This window comes from Lycium barbarum, chromosome 10 (assembly GCF_019175385.1).
Source record: "Lycium barbarum isolate Lr01 chromosome 10, ASM1917538v2, whole genome shotgun sequence".
NCBI lineage: Eukaryota > Viridiplantae > Streptophyta > Magnoliopsida > Solanales > Solanaceae > Lycium > Lycium barbarum.
This window is the reverse complement of record NC_083346.1, coordinates 26,743,622-26,757,157: the sequence shown is the minus strand read 5'-3', so window position 1 is coordinate 26,757,157 and position 13,536 is coordinate 26,743,622. Positions and strand designations below refer to the sequence as shown.

The window sequence follows — 13,536 nt, the reverse complement described above, 5'->3', positions numbered from 1 at the left end:
AGTCGAGTCAAAAAGCATACCATTACCGGGGACTGCCCGAACTAGGGAGCTTGAACACATGTAACCAGACTGACCACACTAGATGGAAGCCAGATTATTTTTACATTTTCATTGCATTTGTAAGTCAGGGAAATCAATAAAACTTTTCTTCTTTTGAAGAAATTCTTGCCATGAAAAGCAAAGATACTAAACCGATATAATTCATGACATACCGTTATGCCAAAACGAAAGGGAGACGTCTGTTTCTAAAGCACCGTAATAATAAGGGCCTTCTCTTATATAAATAAAGATAAAACCTAGCTAAAAAGAAGGTTAAGTCTGGCTATCTTAACAGTCACTCGAGCAAAATTTCACTGGTATAATAACCAGATAAGTTATGCAAGAAACCTTGAAGGTTCCTTTAAGAAGAGTTAAAGTTTGGAAAACAAAAAAAAATGATTAGCTTTCCGAGAGGGTAAGGTCAAAACAACCCGGATTGAAACCTCAAGACATTAGAATTGCAAATTCATTCTCCTTATCTTTTGAAGCAAAAGGCTAATAGTCTTAACAAAAGAAGTAAATCATGCAGAAGCAATTTACTTTAAAGAACAAATCATTGAAAGCATTAAAGTAGTTCTTCATTATAAAAACACTCCGGCCCTATAAGGACCCGGAGGCAAAGGGGCATAAGCCTGCGAAAAGAATCGATACGCTCGGTTCTATGGTCCGTCAAGTCTTCACCAAACAAGTCTTTAAAAACAAACAATTCTAAAGGGCTGAAAATGGGAGCTGAGGAGATCCTGAAGCATTCGGAGTGACAACAACAGAAGGGTCGGGATACACCTCCGAGGGAAGGATTTAGCCTGTGGCCAACACTTCTTCTTCAATGTCCTCATCTTCACCGGAGGAACCATCTCTAGCACCCTTGGTTTGGTGCTCCTCTTCAGGGACTACACACCGACCTTTGTTCTAGCTGAAAGATTTTTTAATCTGGGCACCGAGATTACCGATGCTTCCATCTCTAACTGCTACGAGGGTTTTCCTCCTCATCTGGTAGCTGCCCCGAATTAGGGATAAATTGTGCTTGTCAACAGTGGACTGATATTTGGCCTCAGCAATCTCAGCGGTAAGGATCAAGTCAGCATTTTCACTCCGAAGAGCTGCCATGGATCTCAATAATTCCATGTTGGCATCCCGGTGCTTCTGATTTTGTGTCGTAATTAGGTTCATCCGGTTCCTTAGCCCCTCATTTTCCTTACGGATTGCGGCAAGCTCAATGTTCTTTGCATGAAAACGTTCCTCCAAGGAGCGCACATCCACCTCAAGACAAGATACCCGCGCGATCATCTTCGATAAGGTATCATTGGCTAAGCCCCACCTTCTTCTCCAGTCTTCGGCACGATTCTACAGAATGGTGGTCTGTTGGCTGAATGCTTCTTTGTCAGCTTCGAACTGGCCTAGTTTAGCTTCCAATTCTTCTACCCAATCCAACTTCGCCTCAGCCAACAACATCCGCTCTACGGCAGAATGCCTTTCTTGAATTACGGCAGCTTTTCCCCTATCATCCTTTGAAGGCCCTCATTGCAAAGGAAGTTGGCCTTTACCAAAGAACAAGGTTGAAGTTAAGACTCTGAACGAGAAGTAGGAGAGATGGAGTTCCAAAAAGAAAAAAAAAAATTACCCGGACTACAGCATGGTTGCCGGTACTTATCATGCATTCTGCCTATGCCTCACGCATTTTCATGTGGTCCCTCTTCGAAGCCACATATTTCATATAGTTTGCCACCCCCACGGGCTGGGATAAGAGATGATCCTCGATAAGGACCTAAAAAGTAACCAGCCTAAACTCATCCGGCTCATTCAACGGAGCAGGGTATTCATTTACCAGACTCTCTTACTGGGGGGAAAGGCAGTACTCCCGGTTAGAAAGATCTTCTTCCCAGTGGTTATGGATAGGAGGAGCTGGTGTGGTAGAAGAAGTTGAAGGTGGCATGTGCAAAGTTACGGCTACAGAACCTAAAGGGGCAAAGGAAATTTAGGTCACTGAGGCTTCACGCTCGGCGATATCAATCTCCGCCCAAAGAAATGGATCGCTCAAGGTAGCGGCATCCGGGTTATCGGTCCTTCGGAGGCTGCTCGAGAGGGTTTATGCTTTTTCTTCATCCACCATACCATCGAGGTCCACGATCAGCGAAATACAGGCAACAGGAGCACCGAAGGGTCCCTTAGGACACCGTGGAGGAATTTGGCTGGCTTTTTTCGGGCCTTTGTTTTGTTTTCTTCGAGTCCGTTTAACCTCAAACTAAGGGCTTGAATAGGTGTTTTTCTGGGAAAGTTTTCGCTCCTGGGTTTGATCAACAATTCGAAGGCTTGCCGCAGCATAATCCGGAGCCTCGATTAATGGAATGAGAGGAGTTGACTTGGGCAAATCCAAAATAATAAAAGAGCACAAGAGCGCTTAAGTATGAGAAATGGTGAAAGGGTGTGGAAGAAAATGATCTTACCATGGTTACTAGGAATCTAGTTCCGATCTTCGGATAAAATTTTCATGTTCGGGTCTCAGGGGTAGAAACGTCCACGATACTCTGAATCCAGTCTTCGAGGTCTTCAATCTCAGGATTCTCCTAGGCTGTAGTTGTAAAGGTAAAAGATAAAAGGGGTCTTACATATCAACGAGAGAAAGTATTTACGTCCGGGAGAAGGTCGAAAGCTTACGAGTCGGGTTCCACTTCTCTGGAATGGGCCTGCCACCGGGAGGAAAAAGATCGGCAATGGAAATTATCACGAAATGCTCCGGCCAATCTCTGTCATTGTCATCGTCGAGATTGGTAAGCATCGGCTTACCGCCCCTCTTTATAAGCTTTATCACCCTGCATCGGAAGATCCTCGGAGAATATACCCGAATCAAATGAGCTAAGTTAAACCCTCCTTAGCCTGGTCTGTAAAGAACCTAATGCTCGCTACGACTCTCCACACCGAAGGGCCTATTTGAGTTATGCCTACCTTACAGCGCCAGCACATCTCAAGGATCACTTCATCAACACCACTTCTGATTTTTATCGAGAAAAGGTACGTATAAAAAACGAATACCCTGGTCGGTGGGAAGTTACCCTTTCGTCCGGGTCAAGGAGTAGGATTTCAGAATCTCTCCACTGGCAGTCATCCTTTACTTTAGAAAGGACACTGGTAGTGATTCGGGTAAGATAATCGCTAGCGTGGGAGTCCCAAACTCTGGGCTGGTCTAGTATGACCGTTTTAGCAGTAAAGTCATTTTCCCAATGCCAATTTTTTGGCACGATGGACTTAGCGAGAGGGTTCCTCCTTTCGCCAACGCGTGGACGTGCGTCTATGGCAGAAGAGGGTGGTGAAGCGGCGGAGGCGTCAGGAACAATGGTGTTAGTAGGAGCAGTTGGCGTGGCCATTTTTGTTTAAGAATAAGAGATTGAAAGTTGAGGTTTTTCTTTTTTTCGGTGATCGGAGTTTGCTCTTGGGGTAACACCTTTTGGAACTTCGATCGAAAAAAAGGAAAGAGTGAAGTGAATTGGGGTTTTGGTGTGTGTTCTTATAGGCGATGATAATGCCAAAGGTCATCATGAGCCATTAGAGGTCATCATGAGCCTCGGGACTCCGCGAAGAAGAATACGAATCGGTACCCATTCACGAAAGAGCATGTGTTCTGGGGTTGTTAGGTCATTGCAGGCTGTGTCTCGTCAACCATCAGAAACGTTTCAGTCACGCATTCTCAAAAGCCTTTTCCACTTCCCGGTTATGCCTATTTGGGTTACCAGAAAGTGGGGGGGGGGGGGGGGGGGCTATCTATATTAGGCTAAAATCGTATAATACAGTTGGACCAGTACCACGATGACACGTGTCAAAGGATATGGATCAAGTATGAGTCAGCATTTTGCACTTCCGGAAGAGGCTTGATGGCCCCGGAGACGAAACATGGTCTGGAGGTCCGTTGGAGTAGCACAGGTTGGAATGCTAACGGTCAATTGTTACAAAGAAGGCTCTGCGCCTTCCATGGGATATTAATAAGCTTTATTGTCCTCTTGATTGTCTATCATTATTATGGTATTAATTCGCATTATTAGTTAGGGCACAATTCATGGAATGTGCACCCCATATCCTTTGTATAAATAGGGCTTATCACTTCATTGTAAAGGACACGGAATCCAAGAGAAATACACAACATACATTACGCACTTGCTTCATTTTAAGATCTTGTTACTTTAGTTTAGGGTCATTGGTTGGTAGCTTGGCCGTAATCATTAGCTTAAGGCTTCATCGAGGCTCGGACTATTCTTAACTTTTTGCTTTATTTATGTTTCGTTTATATCGATTTAACCGCATATTTCATTACTTTACTGGTCACTCTGATCCACGTGTCCTTGACCACGAACACAAATTCAACTGAACTGTTTTCTGGGTAAACATATCTACTAATCTCCCTTCAGCACAGTTACTGCTTAACTTTGCCCTCTTAGGTTTACACTGATAGGAAGAAACTACCTCTACATTTTTTTGTATAGCCTTAGTTTTTCATAATTTTCACCAACTTCATTGACTGTTACGTGACATACCCCATTGAGTGCATTCCACTTGGTCTCTTTTCCACTGTCATTATCTTGCGCAAGATAATTGAAATGCTGGAGGGAGGATCCTAGGTTGAAACTAGCTGAAATTATGGGATTCTTTGATGTCATAGCTAAATAATGCATATGCTATAGCAAGATTTTGATAAAATATCGTGACGCTGTCGGACCCACTAATTGTAAGGACTATGTAGATGGTTTAAAAGCATATCCTTTGGGGTTCTAGTGTGAGATACATGCAATGCACCCATTGAATTGCAACTTGTGTGACGTTTCTGAATCTTTAGGTCGATTTGCTTATGTAACTTTTGTGAATCATCTTCATGTGACTTGGTATACTAGTACCACGTACATCCAATGGCATAATTTTATGTACTTATATTGATGTTTAATTTCTATCCTCTTATTTTTGCCTAGTATTTATGTCAAGCTACGTTAGTTCTATGGTTAGTGATACAGTGTAAATGTGAATTAACAGTTCATTTAAATACATATTTATTGGGTAGTAGTAATTGGCTACCAAATTTAATTTGGACTATATTTCATATAGCTTATAAAGCCTTAAAGTTGCACTTTTGCAAGAGAGCATCTAGGAACTCTACGCAAGATCCAAACAGAGGACCAAGTCTCTTTTACCTTTCTGGAAATGTGACACTAAAAGTGGGACTAGCATAAAAGTTAATCTAATATGATATATATTACTATGAAATATACTAATGATATGAATACTGATGAAATATACTTTATGAGCAGTCTGTAAATATTTTTCAGAAATTTGAGATTATCACTGGATATGAGCTAAAATTTGGAACCTCTAAATGATACTTCTACGTTTAATTTCTCAACCTACTCGATATTTCACTTGAAGAATCAAAGCAATCAAAAGGGTAAAAATTGACATATACTCCATCTATCCTATTACTAGGGCTTTCCCGCTGTGTACTAATCAAAAAGCAAGTGTAGAAAAAAAAAACAGGTACTATTTTCTTGGTTTAAGAGAAAGAATTATACAAGCAAACTACTTATAAAGTTTTGTCAGGGGTCCAACTTTTAATGTTTCTACAAGATAATAAGGAGCAAACTTTTACTTGTGGCCAATTTTATTTTTTATTTTTTTTGTACAAAATGTTGGTGCATTATTTTAAATCCAATGTGTGAGAGACACTGAAATTGGCTCATTATAGTTATGTTTGCCACTTAGAACTGGACCACAATGACACTATACCCTTCTCTGCAGTTAACAACAGGGATAGTAGAAAATTAGAAGTAACACAAAAGAGTGTAGATATTGAAGGAAAAAGCATCAATCATTTGAAAAATTAGGTGAAATCATTTGGACACTTGGTAGAAAGGTCACAATCTGATTGTTTTGACAAATAAAGGGTGCTAGCTAGTTATGAGTCCTTTCATGTTAAATGTCACTGAATGAAATGTCCCTTCATTGTATAATGTGGAAAATAATTTTTTAGAAGAACATCTTAAATTTTGTACGAACTAATTTACAGAAATTGTTGAAAAATTTTATCATGGTAGAGGCTCAACCAAAGAAAGTTGTGAGAGGCTTCATCCTTTATTTGACAAGTAAAATTCTGGGTCCCACACTTTTCTCTCTCTTTTATTCTAATCATTCACTCTATTATTTTGCCCACTATCTCCACACAAATTAGCACAAATTTTAGTTTTATAATTTTCTCTTCTAAATTAAGCCATACAATTTCATAGTTCAACCAACAAATATTTAGTTTTCAATAGTAAATTAATTGTTATTTTGTCTTCCAGTTCTCACTCGCTCCTACAAAAAAAAAGGGGGGAAGAATTTTTTTCAATGTTTTTAAGAATATGCAAAATGTATACGTGTATGATGTTAACTTAAATCGTATTCTAAAAATAAAATTTATTAATTGCATTTGTGAAATGCAATTTATAATCGTATATCTAAAAATCACTTTGTAAAGCACCAAAAAAAATCAATAAAATACTAAAAGTCTTTATGTCAGAATATTCTCCGCTTCAAAATAAGTGTCCATTTAGCTTTTTTATTTTGGTTCAAAATAAGTGTCCATTTAGCTTTTTTATTTTGGTTCAAAATAAGTGTTTACTTACATAATCAAGAAAGAATTAACTTTATTTTCCAGTTTTGCCCCTATTTACTCAAGGCAATAAATAGGTAAGAGTCTTATTAATAGAGGGTAGTTTAGTCAAAATACCTATTTTAGGAATTAATATTTTCTTAAGGGTGTGAAAAAAGTTATGTGGACATTTATTTTGAATCGGAGGTATTACATTATTTTAATGCTAAGAATAAACCAACATAAATCGGCAAAATAAATGGACAAAGATAGAAATAGATCTTTTTGATTTCTCTTGATCTACTAAAATGTACGAAACTGACAATTGACCAATTATCAATACATAATTGTGTGAATTTTTTAAATGGCATACAACATATAATGAATTGTTAATGCATTTCTGAAATATTAATTGACCATTTATTACATTATTTTGGAATAATCACTTTGTTAACTACATAAATTATTCAATAATTGCTTTGAATAATTTATATTTTTCATATGGGAGCTTAGTGCTCCAGGTGCCTTTTTTTATTTTAGAAATGTGATTTATAAATATATTTATAAATCTGAGTGAAGCTAAATATCATCTTTCAACGTTTTATTACCTCAATTAACTTAAATACATGTATAGTATATCGCATGCATTTTGATATACATTTTGCATATTTAGAATTCTGATAACAATTGTGCATTATTGAAGTCAAAAGTTCCATACTTTGGTGAAAAAAATAGAAACGAAATATTTTTACATTAACTAGTATTTTCCGGAGAGAGAGAAAAAAAAAGCTTTACATTCTATGAGAAAGAGAGAGATGAGAGAGCAAAAAGATAATTGGGAATAGGGCTGGGCATATATATTGAAAAAACGGACTGAACTTCAAGAAACCGAAACCGAAAGAACCGAACCGAACTAGTTTGGTTCGGTGTTTGGTGTTCACCTTCAAAAAACCGAAACCGAAATAGCCGAACCGAACTTTGATGAAACCGAACTGAAGAACCGAAATTTATACATTACCCAAAAAAATTAAAATAGTCTAGACCCTTTAAGTTTAAGCCCCAAAAAAATCCCAATTGTAATAAGCTCTCTTTTGCTTTTGTATCCCTAATTTTCCACTTCAGTTGAGGAAATCAAATATTCTTAACAAAGAAAGGTGACTAGGATGTGTCTTTAGAATTAATATATGTCCTTTATGTGTTTTCTTAATTATTCTTACTGTATGTGTATAACACCTAGTAGTCCTATATTATGGTTATGGTTTTCTGTTCTTGTATATCCTGTTTGTTTGATTTGATTTTAATTTGTTAGTTTTATGTTTTGTTGCTTTTGAGAATATGAATTAGTGTAAACGGAATTGCTTCTAATATCATATCAAAAAAACCGAATTGAAAAAACCGAACCAAACTTCAAAAAATCGAAACCGAAAAAGCCGAACCGAACTAGTTTGGTTCGGTGTTCGGTGTCCACCTTCAAAAAACCGAAACCGAAATAGCCATACCGAACTTTGATAAAACAACCGAAGAACCGAACGTCCACCCCTCATTGGGAAGCATAAAAGAGAGAGAGAAAGGTGTGGGTAGGCAAAAGTACTGGTGGGATCCAGAAATTCCACTTGTCAAGCAAAAGGTGGAGCCTCTCACAACTTTTGTTGGTTGAGCCTCTACCATGGTAAAATTTTTCGAAATTGTTTGATGTCATATATAAACAACACTTGCAATATTTTATGCGATGATTTTTCTTTTATGAAACTTAGTCTCTGTGAGGTTGCTCATATTGTCGGTCCTACGCCCAGATAAAAGAAAAGGATTGCAATAAGTTGGGAGCCAGCATAAAACTTATCAATTCATAATAAATGCTCGTAATACAAACTTTTCTTTTATAAACGGTATTAGAGAAAAAAATAATAATAACAATAATGGGACCCTAAAGGCTACAACACAATTTATGGGGCCTGTTTAGTTTGAATTATTTTATTTCAATTGACCAGCTTCTCTGTAACAAGTTTAGATATTGTTGCATGAATATTTATATTTAGTGCTACGTAATAACAAGCTGCTTCTTCAAAGCAATTTATAAAAACCGTACTTTGATAATAAAAACCAGAAAATTATATAGACATTTCCTCCATTTGTCTCCTTCAATCCTTTTGGATGATGCATATGGTTTAGGACAAAAATTGTGCATGACTTATCTGGCAAATGACCATAATTTATTTTAACCTTTGCTAATTGATTGGATACCCAAACTTTCTTAAAACAAGTAAATACAAACAGACAAGGACATCTTGTTTTAGAATACTGAACTCAGAGTAGAAAACAAGAAGTTGTTGGGACATCTTAATCCTCGTCAATATTTTATAGCAAGAGTTGGATAGTTGATATGCATACAATGCCATTGAACCTTAGGAAATCAGTATTTACCACTAGACTTAAATTCTATTTTTTTAAACAATGTCATATATATCTCTGATGTTGGATTATCGTTCCACTTCACATATTCAACCCTGAGCATTTTAATATATAATTGTGGATAACTCTCATAACTTAGTTTTGAAATAAGTTAAGCTCGTCCTTGACACAGCATGCACCTGTACTAACATTCATGATTTCCTTTTACAAAGACAAGCCAATATATATGATTACTTTATAAGAGCATTTTGAAGATTAGGAAAGATATTAGAGATAAAATCGTAACAAAATTGGTCAACGTACGGCTTTTGGTTGATTTTGGGTTATAAAATAATTCAAAAAATATTTATAAATCAATTTGACAAGGTTATAAACTTAGCGAATGGTAAGAAAAGATTGTGATGCATATTTATTTACTCCACCAAATTCTATGGTCTAGAACTTCAATCTACTATGTTCTTGGATCATAGAGAACATCATGAAATTCTCACTTGTAGACATTTGATTTGAAAGAGAAATGAAATTAAAAGATTAAAGAGAAAGGTTTACTCATTCTATCGTGTTTTCCTTTCCCATTTTCTTACTTTTATCACTTGTTACTCCCTTCATTCCCTTGCAAGATTCGTAGTATGTGTAACGCTCCGACAGGTGTTCGTTAAGTATTACGTCTTTTACAAAATTGCAGTATTGAATTCATTGTAATGTCAAAATTATAGGTTCGAGTCCAATAGTATTTGATATTTTAATAAATATTTTAACTCTCGAAAGTTATGAATTCAGATAGATCAATAACCGAAAAGCTACATCAGCCCCAATAAATTGGGCACAAGGGTGTTTCTAAGGTGGTGATGATGTATAACATTTAATTTCATGTTTGGAAGGTCTTATGATGTTTACAAGAAGGAATTAATAATTTGGAGCAAATTGAAGATATTTAAGGGAAGAAAACGGTCATAGGCTCATAGCTGCACTATTCAATTGAAAAACTAATAAATTTGCTTAATTTTGGTCTTGAAAGGACTACACCTCTCCTCACTCCGGTCCTCACAAAAATCCAAACCCAAAAAATGCTACTCATATGACATATCACAGGTCTTGGACCCAATTATATTTTGTAGCAACATTTTCCAGCAATAAGGGATAGTGAACGTTAACAACCGGCTTTGCTGTGATATCAATGTTGCAGCTGTGTCCAACCCAGCACAGGAAAATATTCATCATCGCACCTAGTCTACATTAAAAAAGAAATTGAAACAATAAACCATAACATAATAAAAGTAATAACATTGTGAACCCAAGGTGTTTTGATTTGAGAACAAGTTACACTGAAATTATAATGTGTGAATTATAATACGAAAATTAAATAATGACGAAATTATTTAATATATATGCTTTATTGGAAGATGTTGGGTTCCTTAGACTTAAGATATTAAGATATATTCAATATAAAATAAAACATATATTTGGATTTAATCATACTAGATAAATTTGATAAACTTTTATTCCAATAAATTTCAACTTTTGCTTTCTACAGGGACTTTGGAAGATGAGCTTTGTGGAAAGACATCTTTGTCACTGTGTTGTTTATCTCATGATTAATTATCCCAAAATTGTTATTCCCTATTGAGGATGGCAAAAAATAATATCGTAAATAATTGGCTTAATGCATATTCGATTTCCTAAACTTGTTTTTTTTTTTCCATTTTAGCATCTCAACTAAGTGTTATTTTTATTGAACTCCTGAACTTGGCCTCAGGTGTGTTTATCAAACACAATCCGACTTACATAGCATATATGGTGAAGAACCACCACTTAAACCAATCGCATAACAAAATTGGAAAATGAGAAATCAAAATTGAAAACCAAAACTGGAAAATAAGAAATCAAAACTGGAATCTAAAACTGTAAATAAAAACTTAAAACTAAAAGAAAAGAAAAAAAAAAGTAACCAAAACTGGAAAATCAAAAACTGAAAAATAAGAAACCAAAAAACTGAAAAATAAAAACCAAAAATGAAAATAAAAAACCAAAACTGGAAAATAAGAAATTAAAAATTGAAAACTAAAATGAAAAATAAAAATTGAAAACTAAAACTGGAAAATAAGAATAAAAAATGGATTAGTTTAAGTGTCGGATCTTCACCATATATGCTATGTAAGTCGGATTATGTTTGATAAACACACTTGAGGCCAAGTCCACGGGTTCAATAGGAACAACACTTAGTTGAGGTGCCAAAATAGAAAAAAAAAGATAAGTTTAGAGGGGCGCATATGCATTAAGCCTAAATAATTATTAAAAAGTCATTGCATTGCTTATAGCGGAAACAAAAATCCAACCAACCATTGGAAAATTATATTTGGTTATCCTCCCATGAACCAAATGACCCCCTACATGGGTTTCAACATATTTTACACTAATTGATAATCCATGATCAACTTCCTTTTGTAGGACCTCATTCTCCAGGGAATTCGAATTTCAACTCCCTCCTCTGTCCTAAACCACTATAATTATAGTATGATCAATTTTTTGATCAAATTATCAATATAATTGAATGATTCTACCCGACGGATCTTATAGTAGCAATCTATTTTATTTTTTTTGGTTACTATAATTTCACTTTTTATGCATAGCTATGTACTAGTTATTATAAAATAATCTAATAGTGAAGATTTATTTACATCGCAAAAAGAAAAAAATTAAACATAACAAACAAAAAAGAGAACATTCAAACTGGCAATGCAATATTCTATTATACTACAAGTACTAGGCTCAATCACTCCAGATTGTATCCAAAAACCCAACACAAATCCCACTAACACCCATGCAAAACTTACACAATACTAACCTTTCAACCCCATAAAGAAAATTTCCAGATTTCTACACTTGCGTTTACTCATGCCAACTTTCATTAGCTTTCCCTTCATAACATTACTAGTAATTAACTACATGATAGAGCAAGCATTAGGGTTGTCATCACTAAACATGGTGGTATAGGCAGGGTCCTCAAATCTCCCAACTGTTCCAGTTGTTGGGTTTTGTTCGACCCTCCTGACATAGCCAGGAGGTGCCTTCTTGTCATAACTTTGTGCTGCATAGGGTTGGGCTACCAAATTGTAGGGTACATAAGGCCATATCTCTGCCTTCTTCCCTGTTGACTTTGCTTTCTTTAACACCTTGTTTGCTTCCACATATCCTGTTACTGTCACCTTCTGTTGTTTTCTGTTTATTTCCACTGATTTCACTCCTACAAATATAACCAAAAAAGCTATCAGGTTTAACCAAAGAATTTATTGGATATTTAATATGACTCTACAGAGGCTACAAATTTAAAGTTTATAAATTTTGAATTTAACTGTTTGAAGTTACTGGAACTTAAGTTATTACTTCCTTTTTTTTTATTTATGTAGCACAATTCGAATTTCAAGAGCCAAACAATCTAATTTGGCCACGAATTCATGCATGGAATCTTTAGGGTTTTTGAAATAAAATTTACATATTTGAAAACTACGTAAAAAGTACGATAAGTCACAATAATTGATAATTCAAAATATTTAAAAGCTACATGAAAAAAATTAGACGGAAAAAGACTTATTTTAATTTCGAAATCTAAAGATGCCACGTAAATCGCAAAGAATGAGTATGTCATACATATTAAATAAATTTTGTAAGACAAATAATACAAATTAATGAATTTTGCCCAATTCGTACAAAAGTACGAAAACAAAGAATATAAACTATAAGAATGATCTTTATGATGTGAGGTATTAAGAGTGTCTTTCAACTGGCTTAGCCCAACAAAATGAGAAGAAGAACATGAATGAAGTTAAGAAACTTACCACTCATGGAAGAAAGAGCATTCTTGACTTTAAGTTCACAGCCATCACAATCCATCCTGACTTTGAGTTCCACTGTACTAAACTGCTTCTTCTTCTTCTTTGGCTTATCACTGCTCATTATATCAGATATGTATTCCAATGTTCCTCCAAGGCCCATTATTCTTTTTTGTTTTATCTAACAACAACAATACTTTAGAGCAAGAAAGTGATCAAAACCAAGAAACTTTGAACCTTTTCTTAAAACCAAAAAGAGAAGGTTTTCAGTGATGAAAGACAGTGGTGTAATTATGAGTTAATTTAAACACGAAAGATTTGGTTGAAATGTGGGACTTTGTAAGAAACTTCCCTTGGATTCTTTCTAAACAGGCTTAATTAAAAAAAAAAAAAAAAGGTCTCTAAGGCTGGTCTTTCTACTAAACTTTTCTTTTTTTGCTTCCTTTGATGAGTTACAGAAGCCTACCTTTTTATAGGCGTTTTAGGTTTAAAAAGAAAAGGATGCCGCCACCCCCCCACCCCCCGCGCCCCGCCCCGGGTGGTTAGACAACATATAATATGAGCTTGATTTTTTTGAAGGAGCTTAGTACTTGCACGTCAATCATTCAATAATAATTTAAATTTATGTACTGACGATATAAAAAATTTAGTAAA

General features: G+C 35.6%; 1 protein-coding gene across 1 annotated transcript; it reads right to left on the bottom strand.

Moving 5' to 3' along the window:
* Positions 1 to 11,771: 11,771 nt before the first annotated feature.
* LOC132615553 (heavy metal-associated isoprenylated plant protein 23) lies at positions 11,772 to 13,333 on the bottom strand. Its single transcript, XM_060330156.1, has 2 exons — positions 12,889 to 13,333; positions 11,772 to 12,296 (listed from the first exon to the last, which is right to left on the bottom strand). The coding sequence occupies exons 1-2, from the start codon at positions 13,043 to 13,045 to the stop codon at positions 11,995 to 11,997; spliced, it is 459 nt and encodes a 152-aa protein (XP_060186139.1). The 5' UTR covers positions 13,046 to 13,333; the 3' UTR covers positions 11,772 to 11,994.
* Between the last annotated feature and the right edge of the window lie 203 nt (positions 13,334 to 13,536).

What these genes read in the sequence shown, in the direction of transcription:
- LOC132615553 (XM_060330156.1), bottom strand. Translation starts at nt 13,045, where the DNA reads ATGGGCCTTGGAGGAACATTGGAATACATATCTGATATAATGAGCAGT. An exon ending in TGCTCTTTCTTCCATGAGTG is followed by an intron (nt 12,297 to 12,888) that starts GTAAGTTTCTTA and finishes TTATATTTGTAG; the next exon opens with GAGTGAAATCAGTGGAAATA.